Source organism: Dendropsophus ebraccatus, chromosome 6 (genome assembly GCF_027789765.1).
Source record: "Dendropsophus ebraccatus isolate aDenEbr1 chromosome 6, aDenEbr1.pat, whole genome shotgun sequence".
Lineage (NCBI taxonomy): Eukaryota > Metazoa > Chordata > Amphibia > Anura > Hylidae > Dendropsophus > Dendropsophus ebraccatus.
The window spans coordinates 132,445,321-132,469,767 of NC_091459.1; the positions used below are offsets into that span (position 1 = coordinate 132,445,321).

A 24,447-nucleotide genomic window follows, 5' to 3' on the forward strand; every position below is an offset into this window, starting at 1 on the left:
ACTACAGGGGCTCTTTTGCTGTGAAAACCATGTACAAAACACATTTTTTCGCGGCCAAAACATGCTTTTTAATGTTACATTGTTTTCAATAGGTAAAGCAGCTTTTTGAAGCATTTCTGCTTAGGCTTTTGAGGCATAACCGACCCCCACACACAAAGCACATTAGAAAAGCCTGGTAAACAATAAAGAGCTGTGTCTACTTCTCTATGGGGAGCTGTGTCTCTGCCCTAGTGTTTGGCGACTGGTTGACAGTATGGTGCCGGTGCTCATCAGAGAGTTGCTTACTCACAAGTGCTTATGGTGTGGCCTGAATAGGAGGAATAAGAGAAACAGATCACTGATCTCAGGGAGACCAGCCAAACGATGACACTGCCGGCTGCTAGTGAAAGTGCTCAATGCAGTGAAATCTAAGGTGCATTTGGACTGTCCAAACCTGGGAGAAACGTGTCCTGAATGGAGACAATCCATTGTCGATAAGTCGATAAATTTAGAGGATTGTATAAGCTTTGTAGAAGAACTCCGGCACGGTTGCTGTTATTTTGTGATTCACCAACTAACAAGAGGGACTTCCTCCCAGACTACCTGCACAATCTTAAATGCAGTGAGGAGGTGGAGTACACCCCTATGTTGGGGCCACACAGACAGTGGGCTGCTGCCATCACCTGATCAGGTGTTTTGGCACCAGAACCTCATTCATCATCAGCACGCTTGAGGGTCATGCTTAAGGGTCTGTGTTTGAAACCACTGCCAGACCTGCTATGCCTACAGTGGCCGAATTCACCTGGCCCCCCTACTTCCAACAGAGTTCCCATGTTGGCAGGCACCATTTCTCCTCCTTTTGTGGCAGTCATTCCCCCAGAACCAGAGGGAGTATCTTTCACCATTTTGGCTGCCACTTCTATATCTACAGGCACTCAGCTGTGTGTGTGCCATCAGGAGTAATTGGCTGCCCAGTTGTCTCAGGGTCCACATGTATCTTGGCCCTGCATAAGTGAGGTGCCCAGTAGGTACAGTTAGAGAGCCATCTTGTTTGGTGGCTTTTTTAATACAGAGACTCTAATAGACACTAAATCCTATGTGCTAGAGGACCTCTATCTACATAAAGGGACTTCCTATTCAAAGAGCACTATACAAATTTACACTTGCAGAAGTCTTATTTTATTTATCACCACTACAGTGTAATATAGACACTATGTCAAGTTACTCCAAAAAGTTCTCTTCACCATAATAGATGCTGATTGCAAGAATTCTGCTGCCAGACATGGTTTTAGAACAGGCCACCCGACAGGTTACTCACTGGGTTAACTTCACCCAGGAGAGCTGTGGACAGCAGTGCATCACTGGTGTACAATGACTCATTGTTTATCATTGAGCCACACAAAAATCACATGTGTGAATTGCAGACTTAAAAATCCCTTGCAAAGAAAGATTTTGTGGGATACTTAAAAATGTTGATGATAAAACTTAGTGTGAGAGCGTTGCTGCTTCTAGGTGCAGCAAAGGAGAAGTATTGAAGAAGGGCTGAAGGTTAGTGATGAGGGAAGATGATAACAATTGATTATTTGTGGCTGAAAGGAGATCCCAAACAGAAGTGAATAAGAAATGTGTAAAGAGTGAGTTACAGGGTAAAACAAATGGAGAGAGAGAAAAGAAAAACTGAAAATTTTCCAAAAAGCTCAAATAAGTTCTAAATTCACAGCTTACACTGCTCAGTATTGCTTTATAATATCCTCCATGCTGCTGCCACATCTAATGATGTGCTGCAGAGGAGTGGGGAGGACTTGTGTGTGTTGTGTATAGGAGACACCATGGCAGCTGTTTTCTATCCCCTACTTATTATGCCACTGAAGACCTATGCCTATACAGTTATCCTATATCTATCACCCCCTAGATATCAGGAAATCCTTATATCTAATAAACTATAGTCATTTTTATATGTTTTTCTCCCTTTTTACAAAATATATGAAGAAAAACCTAAGTTTTACAATCTATGAATACACATATATCTCTAGAACTGTTGTTAACTATACCCAGTTAGACTTGATACAATAAAAATGTCACCTAAATCAGCTTTATTATACTGGTGCATGCACAAAAAGGTTTAGTTATTAATGTTGTTTTATGAATAATAAATTACGCTTTCATAAATTATTTACCTGCTATCCCTTTTTTGTCTATAGGAGTGTAGTACAAGATTGCTTTGTATTGTATTGTATTGTATTTGAGTCTTAATGCTATTTTATGGATAAAAGTAATATTCTTGTATATAAATACTTACCTAAATTGTATTTTTTTTCCAATTTTTTAAAGCGCAGAACTGTTACACTTCACAGAGACCCTGTTGGTGGATTGGGTCTAAGCATTAAGGTAGGTAAAGCACTTACTGTATTTATTTTTTCACCTTTGATCCTATAATACCATAGTAATATATATATATATATATATATATATATATATATATATATATATATATATTTATTATTTATTTATTTATATACATATATGACCTACCAATCATATTTTGTTACATAATCTCTTCCCATCTATACACGATATGAATAAACTTATTGGCCCGAGCTCTCAAAAGGGTTGTCCAATGAAAGTCTTTTTCCTTCATATCAACTGGTTTTAGAAAGTTATATAGATTTGTAATTTAGTTCTATTTAAAAATCTCCAGTCTTCCCATACTTATCAGCTGCTGTATGCCCTGCAGGAAGTGACATATTCTTTCCAGTCTGACACAGAACTCTCTGCTGCCACCTCTGTCCATGTCAGGAACTGTCCAGAGCAGGAGAGGTTTTCTAGTCAAATCTCTTTTTATTAAAACAGATATATTTTGTAATCATATAAACACAAAGCACAACAAGGAAGGGTAGGGGCCACACAACCCCAAAACACAAATGTAGATCCTTACAGAGTACTTACAGAGCAAAATCAGCAATCAGCAAACAGCAGGTAAATGGAAGCTGAGAAAAGGGGCTCTGGGCCTGGTGAGACAGGTTGGGTTTGTGTGGGCTCGAACAGGGAATAGTGAAACTGGGTAGTGGAACATATAACCAGGGGAGGGGGGGGGGCAGGAGAGGTTTTCTACCGCAATATGCTACTGCTCAGGACAGTTTCTGTCTTGGACAGAGAGTTCAGCAGAGAAACTGGAAAATAAAATAAAAAAAAACATGCATAAAGCAGCTGATAACTATGGGAAGACTTGAGATCTTTAAATAGAAGTAAATTACAAATCTATATAACTTTCTGAAACCAATTCATTTGAAAGAAAGATATTTTCATCAGAGTACCACTTTAAAGGGATGCATGTTATATTAAAAGTCACCAACACCTCATCTGAAAACAAAACCTCATTTGGTGTTAATTTCAACACAAAAACATTGCCCCGCAAGGGCCTTGTTAGCATTGGTTTCCATAGCTGAGCAGCATGTGAACCCTACATCATTAAGCGCAACACAAAGCCTTCTGCAAAATGAGGATTGACAGATCTCTATCTGGATGATCTTGTTTATATGAATTTATTTTATTTTATTCTAATAATCAAACTGCATCATAATGACAGCCATAGTTCCCATACAATATTATAGTGCCCACATAATGACAGCTATAGTGCCCATACAATATTTTAGTGCCCACATAATGACAGCCATAGTGCCCATACAATATTATAGTGCCCACATAATGACAGCCATAGTGCCCATACAATATTATAGTGCCCACATAATGACAGCCAAAGTGCCCATACAATATTATAGTGCCCACATAATGACAGCCATAGTTCCCATACAATATTATAGTGCCCACATAATGACAGCCATAGTGCCCATACAATATTATAGTGCCCACATAATGACAGCCAAAGTGCCCATACAATATTATAGTGCCCACATAATGACAGCCAAAGTGCCCATACAATATTATAGTGCCCACATAATGACAGCCATAGTTCCCATACAATATTATAGTGCCCACATAATGACAGCCATAGTGCCCATACAATATTATAGTGCCCACATAATGACAGCCAAAGTGCCCATACAATATTATAGTGCCCACATAATGACAGCCATAGTTCCCATACAATATTATAGTGCCCACATAATGACAGCCATAGTGCCCATACAATATTATAGTGCCCACATAATGACAGCCAAAGTGCCCATACAATATTATAGTGCCCACATAATGACAGCCATAGTGCCCATACAATATTATGGTGCCCACATAATGACAGCCATAGTGCCCATACAATATTATAGTGCCCACATAATGACAGCCATAGTGCCCATACAATATTATAGTGCCCACATAATGACAGCCATAGTGCCCATACAATATTATAGTGCCCACATAATGACAGCCATAGTGCCCATACAATATTATAGTGCCCACATAATGGCATCCATAGTGCCCATACAATATTATAATGCCCACATAATGACAGTCATAGTGCCCACACAATAATACAATGGCCATGTAATGACAGTCATAGTGCCCATGCAATAATAGACAGCCATAGTGCCCATACAATAATAGACAGCCAGAGTTCCCATACAATATTACATTGACCATATGATGACAGCAATAGTGCCCATTCTATAATAGTCAGCCATAGTGTCAATGCAATAATAGACAGCCATGGTGCCCATACAATAACAGACAGCCATAGTGCCAATAAAATAACAGACAACCATAGTGCCAATACAACAATAGACAGCCATAGTGCTAATACAATAATAGACAGCCATAGGGCCAATAAAATAATAGACAGAAATAGTGCCCATACAATAATACAGTGCCCACATTATGACAGCCATAGTGCCCATACAATAATAGACAGCCATAGTGCCAATAAAATAATAGACAGCCATAGTGCCCATACAATAATACAGTGCCCACATAATGAAATCCATAGAGACTTAATAAGAGCAGCAGTAGTGCCCTGGTGATATCAGTAACATTGGTCACACTACAACACACACAATACTTTAAGAAGTCTTCTTATAATGACAGGGTAAGTGCCCCTATTAAATACAGTAGCTTTACCTTCTTCTCACTACCATACTGTATTTTAGATGTCAGATATTCAAAAAATTACCTGCCAGAAAAAGTAACTAATAAATGATAACATAGAACCATTGCCTTCCCTAGATTTTCATTTTGCATATATATATATATATATATATATATATATATATATATATATATATATATATATATGTTTTGTTTTCCATCTTAGTACCCAGGATATAGAAAAACACTAAAATTAGTGGACAGTAGTGGAGCTTGACTATGAGTGTTGTATTATATATACTCAAATGTAAACATGTTTTTCTACAGCAATAAAAGACTAACTAAACATAAAACTAAACTAAAACTAAACATAGCTAGGGGTAACCAAACTGATAATAATAATAATAATAATAATAATAATAATAATAATAATAATAATAACAATAATAATAATAATAATAAAAATAATGTATTATTATTATTATTATTATTACTATTATTATTATTATTATTATTATTATTTTGGCATCTATGAGAAATACAAATATCTACATATTCTTCTCAACTACATGCAAAATTGATCTATGTGTCATAGCGACATGTCAAAAGTTTTGATGTTACTTGTTCGTAACTGTTTGTATGTTCGTACGAACATGACGCTAATTCTTCGTGTTCGCCGATCACAAACAATTTGTTCAATGATCGGAATGGTTAGAGCAATCATTTTCGAACTTGCGAATGTAGGCAACTGGGTAATTTACACTTTACGCCTGAATCTGTACTCATGTGCGTAACTCCAGACCAAAACCAACGCAATCTGTACACAACTGTGTACACTTCAACTGTACGTTAGTTATTTGTTTGTGAATGTTCGGTAAACACGAACCGATCACAATAATTTTTCTTTTATGTTTGTGTTCAGGACCCGAACCGAACATCGGGATGTTCGCTCACCACTAGTCAGAGTCTAGGTACTGGGAACCCCACTGATCGCTAGAATGAGTGACGAGAATCATTCTAAACTCTTCTCTCCTTGCTGCAGAAGGTGGATTCTACAAAAGTCTCCTGCAGCAAGGAGAGAAGCACTTAGCTGTATGCTTCTCCCCATCCATTCAAGCGTTCAGTGGAAGTCTCAGCAACTAGCACATTGATGATCATGAACATTAAAGTGTCACTGTGGCTAATTTATTTTTTATTTTTTTGCAGAAATTAATAGTACAGATGATTTTAATAAACGTTGTAATGAGTTTATTAGCCGAAAAATGCATTTTTATAATGAAAAAGCAGTTTAAAGCTCTCCCCCCTGTCTTCATGGTTTTTTATTGAGAGGGGAGGGGTGTAGGGAGATGAGGCACCAAAACAGGACAACAAAGGGTTAATTTACAGCTACATCACCAGGCTATCTCCTCTGAAGTCAGCACTGACCTCTCTGATCTCTGAATACCGGCTTTCACACAGCTCCCACTGTGTAATCCTTCTTTCTCTGCTCTCTGCTGGCGACTAATCTCCCTCCTCCCCTCTCCATAGTTTACACAGGGCTCAACTGATAATGAGCAGTGAAAGTTTCTTAAAATCGCCTGGACTATTGATTTCTGAGGGGGGGAAACAACAGTGGCACTTTAAAACCGTCTGTCTTTATCAAAAGACGGATGTTTTTACATTTAAAAAAATAAACACAGTAAAAACATAGCCTTAAAGTGTCTTCATTATTGTTACTTTTTAATGACAAGAACTCTTTAAATGATAGTAAATTACATGTCTATACCTAATTGTTTTTTTTTTTTTGTGATACAAGATATTGTTATTGGCAATGTTGTTAATCCCTAGCTATGTCTGGCAGGAAAAGTGCATAAATGGCCACCACTGGCAGGCGAGTCCCCACTGAGCTGATGACTTGCCTCCTCTGTAGTGAGTCTGGAAGATTTCCCTTCATTTAGTCTAATGGACATTCTCATAAAGTAGGCAAACAGTATATGCTGAGGCCAATGAATCAGAGGTAATCTGATGTATTATATTTACATGCGTCTAATTACACAGAAAACAGATCGTGATGTCTGCAGGTTATATTATTGTATAGTAATCGCTCTTCACAATCAAGTGGATATGCATTGAACTCACATTTATGAATCATAGCATATCATTTATTTTTCCAAAAACAACTCTTGTCTAAGGGTCGTGGCTAGATGGCTGCTGCTCATGGAATACAGTGCTGCTGTTTCTGGAATGGAAAAGAGAAACATTTTCCCTGCAAAGCTTGGAATCACTTATACAGTTTTTCTGCGTGTGTGTTTTTAATAATTTTTTTGTAAAATTTTTGGGAGCAGAAACTAGAAGAAGAACCAGCAGGAAAACAAAGTCTTTTCTTTAGGAATCCACTCCTGGCCTTTGACATGTTCGCTCATCTCTAGTTTTTGCTTTGTAAAAGATAACATTTTATATTCTGGAGGGCTGATAAATCTCTCTTTTTATTTCAGGGTGGAGCACAACATAAAGTGCCTGTTGTTATATCTAAAATTTTCAAAGATCAACCAGGTAAAGCTTTATGTGTTTTTTTTTTATATATACTGGACATGTCACATAACTGATACACGATAACTGCTGGTGTCATGAATGATATCTTTATTTTGTATTTTTTTTATTTAGAAAAAATAAATAAACAAATTAGTCGTTTGTACCATATTTTGTTAAAGCCTATTTTTTTTAGGTTAAAGGGATACTCTGGTTCTTAAAAAAAAATTATGTTGAAATAAATATATATATATATATATATATATATATATATATATATATATATATATATTTACCTACCCCTGCTCCCCTGTAGCACCATCACCATCCAGTCTACCAATCTCTTGTTCCTGCCTCCGAGATGTTTACTCAGTGCAGGACCTGCCTGCCCAGCCAATCAGTGTGCCATGCCCGTGTATTCTAGTAACTCAGCACAGTCCTTAGCCTGTGGTACAAAGACCTCAGGGAGATAAACCAAAACACAATGGAGGCACCATTTCGTGTTTCTCAACGTCAATGAATTTAGGAACATTGCTCAGTAGGAAATCAACTATACAAAACTTTTTGCATATTTGATTTCCCAGGGGGTGATGTTCCTAGATTTACTAACATCGAGAAACATGTGATGGTGTCTCCATGGTGTTTTGGTTCATCTCCCTGAAGTCAACCATTATTCTTTTGAATTCACTTACTAGTCTCTGCTTCCACTAGCCAGTATCTTACTCCACACTGATGAGGGGCAAATACCCTGAAACAGCTGCCTGTAGATGGATACCTTGCTTGGGTGATTTCCTTGACTGGAGACTACCCTTGGCTTGATCGTCTCCTCCCAGTAGAAGGTCTGGCTAGCTTACTGACATTGAGAAACACTGAAAAACTGTGCCTTTTGTCATGTTTTTTATTTTTTATTTTTTACACTAGTCTGAACAAAGCTCTTCTCTAGGCTAGGGCACAATGGGATCTATGTGCTCCCCCATTCCTTCCCTGGCTGAACCCTACCTGCAGTTGTAACACAGTCACTGTAGTCTTGTTCAGGTCAGTGATTGGCTGAGCAACCAGGTCCTGCTCCAAGTGCTCATATCAGAAGTGGGAAAAAGACAAACGATTGGGGGAGCAGAAAGAGAAAAAAAGTAGCCTGCAGGGAATCAGGGTTATGTATGTATGTTTATTTTATTTCTGCTGTTCCAAGTATCATATATATATTATTTTATTGAGCCAGAATACTATATATATATATACAGTGGTGCCTTGGATTATGAGCATAATTCGTTCTGGGACCGCGCTCTTAAACCAAAGCACATTTTCCCATAAGAAATGACTGATATGCAGACAATTGGTTCCACACCCCAAATATAATGATTTTCTTTTCTGATTAACATGTAGAACAGACGTAACAAACAATGAGAAACAGCTGAAAATGTGATATTATAAGTTAATGTACAATATAGCAATCACCATGTGGTGTATAATGTATAAACCTGATAGCAGCAGTTTGTAGATGCAGGATGGAGCTGCAGATCCCCATAATGTTGCAGCGTAGTACAACAGGCTAGAATAGAGAAGCAGGGCTGCCTTCAGAGGTCTGTGTGGTGCAGCTATGGTGAGCGCAATACCTTATCCAGACTTGTGCTGCTTGGGGGCGACCTTCTCCGCCGGCGGTGCTGGCCGGGTTCTGGTGTGGTGTTTTTGGGTCTGGTCCTGTGGCATGGGGGTCGCAGGGCCGTCCCATGGCCCCCGTTCCCTGGCCGTGCACGCCTGCGGGGTTGGTGGCCACTGACTGGCACGGTGTGGACTTAGTGTAGGGACCCATGTGTATCAGATACCGGCACGAGGTACATGGGGCAGTATGGCTTGATCAATTCATACACAAAATTCTGATGTGTTTTATATTTAGCCAAGCGGCACTAGTATCAGCCATAGGTGTGAGGTGCAGCACTCTGTTTCTTCCCTGAACCGCATTTTGTTTCTCTCTTTTCTCCGTGTTTTGCACTCCTCCTGGTGAGACCCACATGACCGCAATTAGCAGGAGACACCTGAGTGCACATGGTTTTAATCCCTCCTGTTTTTTCCCATTCTGTTTGCTGCAGCTATGGTGAGCGCAATACCTTATCCAGACTTGTGCTGCTTGGGGGCGACCTTCTCCGCCGGCGGTGCTGGCCGGGTTCTGGTGTGGTGTTTTTGGGTCTGGTCCTGTGGCATGGGGGTCGCAGGGCCGTCCCATGGCCCCCGTTCCCTGGCCGTGCACGCCTGCGGGGTTGGTGGCCACTGACTGGCACGGTGTGGACTTAGTGTAGGGACCCATGTGTATCAGATACCGGCACGAGGTACATGGGGCAGTATGGCTTGATCAATTCATACACAAAATTCTGATGTGTTTTATATTTAGCCAAGCGGCACTAGTATCAGCCATAGGTGTGAGGTGCAGCACTCTGTTTCTTCCCTGAACCGCATTTTGTTTCTCTCTTTTCTCCGTGTTTTGCACTCCTCCTGGTGAGACCCACATGACCGCAATTAGCAGGAGACACCTGAGTGCACATGGTTTTAATCCCTCCTGTTTTTTCCCATTCTGTTTGCTGCAGCTATGGTGAGCGCAATACCTTATCCAGACTTGTGCTGCTTGGGGGCGACCTTCTCCGCCGGCGGTGCTGGCCGGGTTCTGGTGTGGTGTTTTTGGGTCTGGTCCTGTGGCATGGGGGTCGCAGGGCCGTCCCATGGCCCCCGTTCCCTGGCCGTGCACGCCTGCGGGGTTGGTGGCCACTGACTGGCACGGTGTGGACTTAGTGTAGGGACCCATGTGTATCAGATACCGGCACGAGGTACATGGGGCAGTATGGCTTGATCAATTCATACACAAAATTCTGATGTGTTTTATATTTAGCCAAGCGGCACTAGTATCAGCCATAGGTGTGATGTGCAGCACTCTGTTTCTTCCCTGAACCGCATCTCAATTAAATTATTTGCTATGCAAAGGATAAAAAAAGAAACACATATAACATAAAAAAAATAAACAAAAAACACATACATACACACAATGGTTTCTTTTTTTTCCCTAGTATTTTTCCCCACCCATCAAAACCTTTGGGAGGTGAAAAATAAATTTTCTAATAGCTTATCCCGACGTATGATATTTTAGAATACTTGCAAATATTTTAGTTTCATATCATAAATATATTTTACTATAATTTTGTGATCTTTTTATCTTATTCTAAACGTGACTTTGTGTTCTCATTCAGCTGACCAGAGTGGCTTGTTGTTCACAGGAGATGCCGTAATGCAGGTAAGCAGCCATTCTTACTAAATCCATATACAAATAGCACAATGACACACGCTGGGTCACATTGATAATAGAGAATTGCTATCTTGCTGTTATAAACATATGTAACCATCTAATTGTGCATAGGGTTTTCTGATGTACTCACATTTGCAGTAATAGGCTTCTCACAGTGGGCGGCCAGCCGTGCTCCTGGACCCCGGGCCTTGCCCCCTGTCGTTTCAGCGATTTTTCGTGAGCTTTGAATCCGTTTTTTTTTTTTTAATACAAATATTTCCTTTACAGGTTTCATACAAAGCTAATATATTCCAGCAGTAATTGGACTGGTATAGCAGCTTTACATACAGCTTATGACCCTCCATTAAGGGGATGGTGTAACATGTAGGTGATGGTCACCATTGCATTGAATAAAAGGGGTTATAATTTGATCCTATTAGAACATTTTTTCCTGTAAAAAAAAAAATCTTTGTTGCAAAATATCTGTGTAGCTATAAATACTCTGGGATGATTACTTATCCATCAGATTGTAGGTCACATTGTGTAACTGGAAGCTGGCCGTGCCGTCACTGGGAATCTTCAGGCTTTGTACTGGATTAATGTATTATTTAATGTTTTCATAAAGTTACAGAGCTGGAGCTATTTTTTCGTTAATAAAGTAATACAAATATTTTCCCATTTCGGCATGGCCTGCCCTTTTTCCCTAGAGTATGTTTACCTCTGGGTTTGGTTTTTGGCCTGGGGCATGGCTTCTGCTGTGGATCTGAGGGGGTAATGTGACTGCTTAAGGGGGTTGTTGGATAAATGATATGGTGTGTATTTTAATAGTATATATTAAAATACATTTTCCATCTATAGCATTTGATTAAAAAAAGTCTTACTGCTGTGAGATATCTTACCTTGATCAGTAGCGCCCCCTGCTGTTCCTTGCTGTGCTGATTTCTGAGTCCACCTTCTGGTGGACACACAAATAAACAGTCAGGGGTTAATTGCTGCTATATAAAAAAAAAACAAAAAAACACTTAACTCACATTCCCGGCATCGGCACGCCTCCTGTACCATTCCCGGCGCAGACAGTGTGACACACACTGCCTGCGCCGGAGACGGAAATCCCCGAACCTCTCCCGGGCAGCCAAGCGTCTCCTCGGAGAGGCACGGAGACGCTCAGCTGCCAGGAGAGCTTCAGGAGAATGAGAGAGGCTTTGGGAACTTCCGGCGCCTCTCTCTTTTTCCCGAAGCCCTCCCAGCAGCCGAGTGTCTCCAAGCTTCTCCGATGAAACACTCGGCTGTCTGGGAGAGGCTCGGGGATTTCCGTCTCTGACTCTGTCTCTGTGTACGTCACAGCTCCGGTAATGGTTTGGGAGGAATAAAACACAAGTTTTTTTGCACGCTACTATCCTGAGTGCTGTGGATTGTCTAATATACTGTATATATATATATATATATATATATATATATATATATATATATATATATACGCTTATAGAAGTGCATAAGGAAAGTATATGAGGATATAAGTATAAGAAGGATCGCATAGCACTATTTACTAGTTAGATCTCTGTGTGAGGGAATACTTTTTATCCAGACCAGGAGAGGAAGACAGGAGAAGTGAGTTGTGGAAAATACAGTTGCTTAGTGGTCACTTGGTCACACTGGGGCTGCATACAGAGGCAAGAGCGGCAGAGTGGTCAAGAAATAGGCTGATAGGCCTAGCGGTAACAGTGGAAAACACTGGGGTAACACTGTGGGGGAGATTTATCAAACATGGTGTAAAGTGAAACTGGCTCAGTTGCCCCTAGCAACCAATCAGATTCCACCTTTCATTTTCCAAATAGCCTGTGAGGAATGAAAGGTGGAATCTGATTGGTTGCTAGGGGCAACTGAGCCAGTTTCACTTTACACCATGTTTGATAAATCTCCCCCTGTCTGTTTATAGGAAACTCTGATTCCCCTGCCACTCCCATTCAGCTCTGTCCATAACCCTATGCTTGTTTCTTCTGTCTGCTTTCAGGACGAGAGCTTGGAACAGGAATTGCCTGCTCAGCCAATCAGAGACCAGGCCAGGACACCACTGTGGCCAGTGATTGGCTGAGGGGGCAGGTTCTACCCTGAGCTTTTTTGTTTAAAAATTTGAGTAAGTATGACTAGTAAAGAAAGGTATACAGAGAGGTCAAGAAATAGGCAAAATAGGAGTAACAGTGGATTGTGTTAGATTAGTTATGTACAACTCCAGAGCTTTTTGTTTTCTATTTTAAGGAGACTGATAAACTGACATGTGCAAAGCTTGTTGGCTGGTGCCACCTTTTAGACATAGCTTCTCTATAGATCAATGTTTGACCCTCTTTAATCTATTTTCAAATTCCCTGAAAAAGTTGCACAAATTTGCAAATTAACTTTATTTACATAATTCAAGCCTCTCAGTACTTATCTCCTGCTGTATGTCCTGCAGGAGGTGGTGCATTCTTTCAAGTCTGACACAGTGCTCTCTGCTGCCACCTCTGTCCGTGTCAGGAACTGTCCAGAACAGGAGCATACCACTCTTGTTCTGGATAGTTCCAGCATGGGAACAAATTTGAAAAAATGCTTGAAACTCAGGGCACGGCAACTTCAAGGGATTGAACTACAGTTTCTAAACTTTATTTATTTATTTTTTAATATTTTTTCCATTTTATGCGTTTTATTCCTTTATTTAGCTAAAATCTCTGCTGGGAACAGCCAAAATAAATGGTTACATTATAAAAAGCAGTGCCAAACAAATACACTGGAGAGTCTCAATGACTGATTACCATAGAAAAATCCTCTAATTTTACTCAAAAGCAGAAGTGCATGCTACATCTGTACGTAATGCACATTTTGGCCCGCGGTCAGGGTTGATTATACACTTAGTTAATGGTGTTTACATCCGATAAACAAATAACGATGCAAAATTACTCTAAATACAAAAAGTGTTTTTTACTTTCAGGTTAATGGCATAAATGTCGAAAACGCAACTCATGAAGAAGTGGTAAGTTGTAAGTATTTTGCACTAATTTGTGTTATTTTTTTTTCTGAATGTAATTGCAGTGCCTGAAGCATTGCCAAACACATGGAGGCCTTACACGTAAAATGGCTTTTCAAAGTTTAATATTTTAATTTCATGTAAAATTTTTCAAATTGTGGCACAAAGTTATTAGATTAGCCGGTTTTATGTACATTATTGTATTAGCCTACACTTACTCTGATTATTTAATCTGTGCTGTTTATTCTATTTAAGGCTATGTTCACACAATGTATGGACAACGGCCACTGTTTGGCACTCAAAAACATTGAGTGTATTGAGTGCATTGATTGCATTGAAATCAATGCACAACAACAGCATGTCAATTATTTCAATGGCCGTAGCAAATAACTAACTTAGCAAACATTGTGTGAACAACGGCAGTTGTTTGCATTGACTTTAATGCATCCTATTTCATAATGAAAATAACAGCCTTTGTTTGCATTGACTTCAATGCAACCAATTTCACAATTTTTGCCATAAAATGTATGTTATGTGTGCATAGCCTAAAGGAGTATTCCATTTTTTCAAATTCCTATATTATTGGGGCTAAACAAAAATAGTGGAAAAAAAACTATACTTACCTACCCCAAGTCCTCTTCTGATTTGTTTATTGGCGATTTTTATAGGAGACTCTGATTCCCCTGCAGCTTCTATTCAGCTCTGTCCACTTGTCTGCTATAAGGATGAGAGCTGGGAACAGAAATTGCCTGCTCAGCCAATCCAAGGACAGGACAGGACACAACTGTGGGCATGTCCTGCCCTGAGATTTTGTGTTAAAAAAATTTGAGTTGAAGTACAACTAGTGAAGGAAGGTATGCAGGAATTATTCTAATGCAGAGATGAGAATGTATGGTAGGTAGGAGAGGAGCTAATACAGTCAGTCTGGTCCTATGCAGAGGCTAATATGACCAAATGTGACAGATAAAATTGATGTGCTGGAAGCCAAACCATGTACATCAATTCATACACGGCAGGAAGGAGTGGGGGAGGGAGTAAACATGCATGCTGCAGCTCAGAATGGCCTTTGTAACTTTTGATCATTGAAGGAAACAAGATTTTATATGTGTATAAACAGTTATTAGCTAAGAGAAAGGTATCACTTCTTCTATCTCCATATCAGATGTAAAATCTCTGCAAAAAAAACCCCCTAAAATAATTCTGATTACAGGGATGAGCAAAGTAATTCCAGAAAAGCTGGATTAATAACAAAGTTTGCAAAAAACTTGTTTCTGTCTGGTAAGGCCATTTGGAGAATTGCCCCGCCCCCAGAGCGCAGATCCAGCCCGCCCCTGGCTGGCCTTCTCCACTGACAATTGTTAGAAGGGGCAGATTGATGCTCTGCGGGAGGGGCAGTGCTTCAAACATCCTTACCAGACAGAGAACTACATTAAAACTGCATGGGAATGATGCAGAGGATGAAGGTAACAGGCATATTTTCATCCTCGATGCCAAGTGCACAATAGGGAGCAAAAACCTGCTAATAGTTCCCCTTTAAATTAAACTGGTGGCTGTACAACAAAAAAAAAAAATGGTATACTCACCTGGTGACCTTGGCCTCTGGTCTCCAGTGTCCCCTGCGGCTAAAATCATGCTCAGCCAATAACTGAGTGAGACAGGACAGTGCCACGGCCAGTGATTGGCTGAGCACGCTGTCACCAATGACTGGCTGTGGCACTGTCCTTCAGTGAGTGAATGGCCTATAACTGAGTGAGACCAAGGACTTTAGGGGAGCACAGACAGGTAAGTATTGATAAGCAAACAGCTGAACTACACCGAAACAGAAAAACACCTGCATTGTGTTTAGCTGTAGTGGTGCAATTCATTAAAGTGTCACTGTCGTGAATTTTTTTTGCAGAAATCAATAGTCCAGGCGATTTTAAGAAACTTTGTAATTGGGTTTATTATCCGAAAAATGCATTTTTATCATGAAAAAGCAGTTTGAAGCTCTCCCCCCTGTCTTCATTGTTCTCCTATGGAGAGAGCTAAAGAAAAGACCAAAACAGGACAACAAAGAGTTAATCTACAAATCCCTCACGGGATATCTCCTGTGACAGTCACCAGTAACCTGTCTGAGCTTGGATTACAGCTGTCACCCAGCTCCGTGCCTGTAATCCTCTGTTATCTGCTTTCTGCTGCCGGCTAACTCCCTCCTTCCTCCTCCCCCCTCCCCTCTCCCTAGAACAGACAGGGTACGTCTCCTGCAACAAGTCACAATTTTCAGATTTTTCAGAGTGGATGAAAAAGAGGAAGGAGGGGGGGACCTGGGAAAAGGCTTTTTACATGCAGATAATGGCAGATTTGGCTAATAAACCCAATTACAAAGTTTCTTAAAATCGCCTGGACTATTGATTTCTGCAAAAAAAAAAAAAAAAATACGACAGTGACTCTTTAAGGCTTGGTTTAGAAGATTGCAAAGTTCGCAAATACTGTTAATAATCAAGTTTGTTCCTTTATAAAGCATTAGGTTACGTTCCTATTGCACAGAATAAAACTGCAGTACTGCCCAGATGAGCTGCCTCTGTAAGTGCAGTGTAGAAGGTTTTCTTGGATGGACTATGTTTCCATATAAATGCGTTAAAAGTTTATCAATTCTGAATCTCAGACTTACTATAACGAGTCACGCATAATTATACAACGTCTATAGGCCCATTTGTTACTCTTCATAGCATTATAGAGCGGCATAGGGAACGATGGTGAGGGCTCCCCCTTCCTATGGACAGACAACTTTCATTTGCATCATAAACTTTATAGTCATTGTCGTACGCTCAGAGTTTATATAATTCATAAAGTCTAATAGTATTTGTGTGAATATACCCATAACAAATAGCAGCCCAGATTCACATAGGATTATCTTTTTCTGGACTTTAGATTTTGCAGGATTCTCTGATATTCAAGAGGGCCACCCCAACTCTGATCCATAAAGCGAATCTGTCGGCTGTAGTTCACATTTCAAAATGCTGACACTGTTAGCTGTAAGGACAAGGAGACACATGGTACCTATCATATATCTGTCTGTGCTTCTAACAATGCTTTTATTCTCGAGTGCCGAGTATCCTCGAGGTAATACCAAGCTCCTAAAACGTTGCACGCTGGAAAACCTTCTCATTACTATCTCAGTATCTGATTAGCAGCTAGAGGTAACAAGCAAGTTTAGGGATGGAAGAAGAAGCGAGGAGACGTTACAACTTGTAGCATTCCAGCGAGTTGGGAACACCTCTTTGACACTTTGCACTACAGAATAAAAGCATTTTTTTTTTAAAGTACAGACGAATATATGAATGGGGCCATGTGTCTCCTTGTCCTAAAAGCGTATAAATTGTAAACAATGTATAAATTGTAGCTGATTCACTATAAAGTTTTTTCCCCCAACAAGATAGGTCATCAGTGTATGAGTATCAGGCTGCTGACAACCAGCAACCCCTCTGATAAGTTGTTCGGTGGAGCCACTGTGCTATCACGCATTGAAAGAAAATATTATTTAAAAAACCAACAAGGTACAAGATGTATGTAGATTTTTGTAAAAATGTATTTGCAGAGTAGGTATGATTTTGGTGTAAAGCCAATGTTTTTTTATGTAGTCCAAAAGAAATTAAACTAAAAAATAACTGGTGGATCATTAAACAGAATCTATCAGCTGTCATTCATGCTCCAAACTGCTGACACTGTTAGTTCAAGGAGACACATGGTACCTTTCAAATATCTGTCTGTGCTTCCAGAATGTAAAAAAAAAGGCTTTTATTCAATAGTATGAAGACTCCTTACTCCCCCTCATATACCTGACTCGGTTTCCAGGTGTAAAGCAAGCAAGGAAAGGAAGAGGAAGTATTCCTTGAAAAAAGCTCCTTTGATAGAGATGCAACTTGAGCAACTTCTTTTCCCGAAATCCGTAGGGCTGCATCCAACTTAATCAGCCACCGGTATTTAAATGCCGAAGGTTCGGACTCATCTCTACTCTTTGTACCAAAGAATTACATTTTTTTTTCTATATAATATGGAAGCACAGCTGGTTGTATGAAGGTACCATGTGTCTCCTTGACCTAAAAGCTGACAGATTCCCCTTAAAGGGGTACTCCAGCGGGGGGGCTGAGGGAAACGACGTCCACTCACCTCTGCGGTTGCAGCAGCGGGTCCCGCATCGCGGCGCTCCAGTCCCTGGGCGCTTCCTGGTGTCTGACATGGGCCCGAGATGTGACATCTCAGGTCCACTCAGCCAGTCAGTGACGGAGGCAGGATCCATTTAAAGCCTGCTCAGATCCCGCCTCTGTCACTGACTGACTGAGCAGACCTGAGACGTATCGTCGCGGGCCCACGTCAGACACCAGGAAGCAGCTGGGAACCAGGGACCGGAGGGCTGCGATACGGGACCCGCCGCTGGAACCGGGGAGGTGAGTGGACATTGTTTCCCTCATCTACCTCCTCCCAGGGAAAAAATGCCCCAGCTGGAGTACCCCTTTAAAGTGGTTTTCATTGACAGACTGTCTCTGTCTGATCTTCAAGGTGAACAGTTGGTGATGATTGGCGGGGATGACTGGTTTATCAGACAGGGTTAAGCGCTCCCTTTTAAAAATCTGGAAAATCCATTTAAAGGAGAAAGCTGACAACTACATTGTAGGCAGGGGGTGGAGGGAACATAATAAAGAGCCTATACTTACCGCTCCCTGTCCCCTGGCAGCCCTGCATCACCTGACTCCCGGACCCTGTCATATGTCATCTTCTCTCCTTTTCATGGTATATTGCGACTCGGCGGGAAAAGGTGGGAGATACTCATTCAGCCAGTCAGTGACTGCCGCTGTGTCCTGCTTCAGTCACTGACTGGCTGAGCAGCGCATACATCAGCTGAGTCATAACGTAGAAGGGGGGAGAGATGGAGGATCCCAGTGGGGGTTCAGCATGGGCACCTGGACCAGTAAGTATATGTTCTATATTATATCCCCCCCTTCCCATTATGAACATTTTCTATTGCCCTAAACTTCACCTTTAATGATCCATTAGTTATTCTTTCCTCAGGATTATGGGTTTAATTCTTGAACTTTTTGGACTGCACCATAACTCATTGGCTTTATGCCAAAACCACATCTACCCTGCAAATCCCTTTCCATCCATTTTTGTTCCTTTGCTTACCGGAATTTCAACTAATGTGCAAAAATTGTGTCATTTTACAAAAAGTTCATCAAAGAAGCAGAACTCAGCAGGATTCTTTTCCTGCTCTGAGTAAATGTTGTATAAGTTTTTAACATTTCCTCGGGCATCCATGCTAACAAACATAATAGGACTTTTTTTTTTTGTGCTGACTTACGGTGTAATTGAAAACTACCTTCCTTGGAATTAAGTTAATCTGACCTCTTTATGCCCCCGCTAAGGAGGGAGTTAATGAAGTGGCATTATCCAATACAATTCCATGTTTAGTAAGAAATGAAAACAACAGATGTTAATTCCAGTAGTTAATGGCTTATAAAAGATAGCTTTTTTTCTTTATTGCTTTGCTTATCTGCGTGTTCCGCTTTACCACTATTTGTATATACTGCTCCCGTAAAGTAGCAAATTCTTTATTTAGTATATGACTTAAAGGGGCATTCCGAAGGGGGAGGGGATCTAATAAATTACTTTTATTAAAAAACTGAAACCCTTCAGTACTTACAGCTGCTGTATGTCCTGCAGTGCTGTGTGTCTTTTCAGTCTGACACAATGCTCTCTGCTGCCACCTGTGTCCATGTCAGGAGCTGTCTAGAGAAGTAGCAATTCCCAATAGAAAACCTATCCTGTTGAGAACAATTCCTGATATGGACAGAGATGGCAGCAGAGAGCACTGTGTCAGACTGGAAATAATTCATCACTTCCTGCAGGACATACAGCAGCTGAGAGCAGTGGCGGATTATAATATGGGCGGTTTGGGCGGCCGCCCGCCCACATTATAATCCGCCACTGCACTGCCACGGCTGATGCGCCGTGGCTGTGACTTCTGGCGCACGGGGAGCCCTCTGATGCGCGCGCTGCTGGGGATAGGATGGGACACCCCCGGCAGCTGTGCATCAGCCGGGGACGGACCAGGAGGCGAGAGGCTCAACGGGGGAACGGATGGCAGGTGAGTTGTGTTGTGTTTTTTTGTTTTTTTGTGTGTTATCTGCACAGGGGGGGGGGGGAGAGGGGGACCAGCTATAAGGGGGGGGGAAGAGGGGTACCATCTATAAGGGGGGCAGAGGGGGACCATCTATAAGGGGGGGCAGAGGGGGACCATCTATAAGGGGGGGCAGAGGGGGACCATCTATAAGGGGGGGCAGAGGGGGACCATCTATAAGGGGGGGCAGAGGGGGACCATCTATAAGGGGGGGCAGAGGGGGACCATCTATAAGGGGGGAAGAGGGGGACCATCCATAAGGGGGGGGGCAGAGGGGGACCATCTATAAGGGGGGCAGAGGAAAGAGAAGGACCATCTATAAGGGGGCAGAGAGGGACCATCTATAAGGGGGGCAGAGGGAAGAGGGGGACCATCTATAAGGGGGGAAGAGGGGGCCAGCTGACATCCTCTGTGCTGCTGTGACCTCCCCTATAGATCAGCACCCTCCTCTCCTGACATCCTCTGTGCTGCTGGGACCCTGCGACCTCCCCTGTAAGATCAGCACCCTCCTCTCCTGACTTCCTCTGTGCTGCTGGGACCCTGCGACTTCCCCTATAAGATCAGCACCCTCCTCTCCTGACATCCTCTGTGCTGCTCGGACCTCTCCTATAGATCAGCACCCTCCTCTCCTGACATCCTCTGTGCTGCTCGGACCTCTCCTATAGATCAGCACCCTCCTCTCCTGACATCCTCTGTGCTGCTGGGACCTCTCCTATAGGATTATCACCCTTTCCTCCTGACATCCTCTGTGCTGCTGTGACCCTGTGACCTCCCCTATAAGATGAGCCCCCTCCTCTCCTGACCTTGGGGGTGGGGTGGGGGGGCAATAGCAGGAAACCAGGTGGCAATATGTTTATTGGGGGCAACAGCGGGTGAACAAGTGGCTATATGTTTATTGGGGGCAGTGGAGGTGGGGTGGACAATGTTTACTGGGGGTAGCAGCAAGGGACCAAACATTATGTTTATTGGGGCCAGCAGGGAGGGGAGGCAGCCAGTGTTTATTGGGGCCAGCGTCGGGGGCAGTAGCGGATTATAATGTGGGCGGTTTGGGAGGATTGACCCGGGGGGGGGCAGGTTGGGTGGACAGCCCGGGGCCCAGGGTACATTTAATCCGCCACTGGCTGAAAGTACTGGAAGACTTTAGATTTTTGAATAGAAGTTTTTCACAAATCTATATAACTTCCTGGCATCTGTTGATTTATAAACTTTTATTTTGTACTCCTTTAAGTGTCTAATACATGCAGCCAAGAATGTAACCAGCAACGGCCAATAAAGCCAATGCTTTTTAATTACTTTTTTTTATTATTATTATTTACTGAACAAACCTTGGAATAAATCCCATAGGCAAATGGATGGTCCTGACTCCAGTGTATAGACCAGATGATGCTGGATTTTGCACAGCACTTAATGAAAGTCTGATAATATCAGGTTATTAACAGAGATGAGGGGATTAGATGATGATAAGAGCCTTACTGTCGGCTCACACCACAGCACTTTCACCATGTAAACATTATGCAATTTTTTTCAGGATTATTATTACTGTGAAATTACAATTTTATAATAAGTTACAGTTTATATATTCAGGGGAAAAAAACAACATTTACAGATGGTTATTATTACTGGGAGATTATTGTAACCTTTATAGCCAGGTTAAAAGGGATGTTTTATAAGCACATAAAGGAGAAATAATATGCTTGTTGGCCTTTAAATAGTCTAGTTTTTTATTTTATATATATTTGTATTGGAAACACTTAATGTACTGTATAAACAGTGTAGCAGATTATATGCGCTTTATGGCAGTTGCAAACGATGGCATTTAAAGTGATACTATCACCCCCCTCCTATGTATAACTCTCTGCATCATCCATAGGCTTATATGCTGCACAATTGATACATACCTGTATAAAACTTGTTTGTGTCTTCTTTCTGCTCTAAAATCATTGGTGGACAGTGTCAACTTGGCGGGGCTTTATGGCAGTTAGGCCACCTCTCTCGAACAGGAAGTTGGGGCCCAACTGCTGTGAAGCCCCGCCTAGGTGACACTGTCCACGGAGGAAATTAAGAGTGAGTAGGCGGTGACAGTATCACTTCAAATGGATTATCCAGGATTAGAAAAAAATTTGTCTAACCTGCTGATAGTTCCCCTTTAATATTGATCAAGATCATTTTAAAAAGGCTTTTTTCCCCAAAACAAGACATTGTGGGAACATAGCCTTACAGCGACTTAGTCAGGGGTGTGACAATTTACAGTGGGGTCTAAACTTGGATGGGGCTTTACTCCATGAAAAGTCTCATCATTTTATTCATTGAATGCACAATGGTGAAGTACTGCGCAGGGTTAATGCACACCATGACACCTTGACTATATAATATCACATTACAAGCGTAATGCGCATAAAAACTGTCACTGTGTACACTGTACATTCATCACAGCACAGAAAAGACAAACATAATGGTGTCACCTTGAAGGTATAATGATCCCATAGAAATAATGTAAAAAGTACCAATTCCTCCCATCATCCATTAGTTTGTCATTACTACCCGCAGCTTAGTTGTTGCGCCCCATTTAGGCAATGTTCTCACACAGTACAAAAAATATCAATGTACGGTCATAATATTGAGTTAAAACAATGTGTAAAAGTTGGGGGAAAAAAACTGCTGTATTTTGCAAAAGCAATGTATACGGTGTGTGCACTGCGGACCAGTTCGCCATTGACTTCAATGGAGCGCATTATTACATTGAAAATACAGCCATATTTAAACCTCAACATTATGTCTGTATGTTTTTTTTTATTTTACGGTGTGTGAACATAGCCCTTAAGAGGTATTATATTGCGTCCAGGACACCTTTTTTGGCAATGCCCAGGAAGAGGTCGGGAAAAACAGTTGCATACTTACTTCCCCTTGCCCCAATACTGCTGCTTTGCTACTGCCCCATCCCTGTCTTGAGAAATGATGTGGCAGGTCCGCTCAGCCATTGAGTGGTAGAGATGGAACACCACTCAGCCGAAGAATGGCTGAGCAGGCCAAGCAACATCATGTCTCAAGACCAAAAGGTGGCCACACACCGGGGGACAGGGAGCAGCGCTGAAGCCATGGAGGTAAGTGGATGTAATTTGACGGGTTGAAATTTTCCTTGGTGCTGAACACAGAGCTGAAGGTGCTGGATCCAATATTGCTAATCTTTGCTTCTTTGATAAACTTGCCTGTGATCCAATATGGCACCTTTCAAGATGGTGGTCATGTTCTAGACATAGCATAAAAGATAGGTCCCCTCACTCATCATTCACATATGTCATTTTTCCTTTGGTTGCTAACATAAAAGGGTGTCCTGAGACTTTAGACCTGTAGGGAAAAAAACAACAAAAAAAAAACACAGATACATTGTTTACAATTCAGCTTATTTAAACTCAATAGTAAAATGTTCATATACATAATAATTTTAGATTTGCAATTGTTATGGCTGTAAAATTAAGTATTAGAACTGTGTTTTTGGCACACATTTAGGGCTGTACTTTGAGCCATAAAAGTCCTGAAGTATGTCCAAAAAGCCTTGTAAAAAAAATATATAGCTGATAAAACGGTCATAAAAATAAAAATAAAATCTCAACAAACAAAAGAGAAAAATTGCTATATGTACATCTGCAATTTCAGCTGGGGGGGGGGGGGGGGGGTTCATTTTAGCCATAACATTATGTGTGAGCTTAACCTTACCTGTGATCTCCCTGTTTAGAGTAGAAGTCATAATAATAAACAAAAAAAACAAAAAATCACTGTTGTTTTGAAAAAAAATTCAAATTTTGAAAGATTTGAAGAAACCTTCCTTTGAAAATGTCAGCTGGATGTTAAGTGAACTCGGTGAAGACAGACCAGCATGAAAATATTTTAAGGTCGATGCCACCCCTTAAAGATGTAATTTAATTATATTCATGGGTTAGGACCCTGTGGTCATTTCACATTGAGCTGTGTTTTTTTTTTTATACAACTTTTTTTTTTTTTGTGGTAGGAAGGTTAAATGTATGAAATTTTAAATATAAAGTTCTCATTTAGCCTGGAGAGCATCAAAACTTTCAATTCGCTCTGCGGTAGTGATCTGCAATATATATATATACATCTTTTAACCTTTAATAGAAACTTAAATTGAATCCTGCCTCCTGGGTGACATCCGCCAGTCTATAAAACTGTTAACAGATTTCGTTCTTCCTCAGGGTTTAGCACCGCTGCGGTGGTATTGATAATTTGAGGCTAGTCAGACAGCCGGGCTTCATTTAGAGAAATAAAATATTTCCACGGATCAGCAAAGTTCATAGTTTTAAGGATCATTAATGATGGTGCAGACCACACTGCCATGTCTTTAGAAATGACACATTTATAGTCTGTAATAGTAACTTTTTTTGTGACAATTGGTTTGCGAAAAAAAAGGTTATGTAGTGACCCTTATGAAATGTATGCAATGCCAGCTAGATTAAGTTATTGTATTTTTACAATAAAGTTCTTGCA

The 24,447-nt window shown here is 41.1% G+C and overlaps 1 protein-coding gene across 1 annotated transcript in view; it reads left to right on the top strand.

Moving 5' to 3' along the window:
* The window catches only part of SNTG2 (syntrophin gamma 2), a 284,599-nt gene that overhangs the window by 132,376 nt on the left and 127,776 nt on the right, over positions 1-24,447 (top strand). Inside the window, exons 3-6 of the mRNA XM_069974063.1 lie at positions 2,311-2,367; positions 7,491-7,548; positions 10,758-10,801; positions 13,755-13,796. Of these exons, the coding sequence (XP_069830164.1) occupies positions 2,311-2,367; positions 7,491-7,548; positions 10,758-10,801; positions 13,755-13,796 (201 nt within the window). The remainder of the gene's footprint in view (positions 1-2,310; positions 2,368-7,490; positions 7,549-10,757; positions 10,802-13,754; positions 13,797-24,447) is intronic.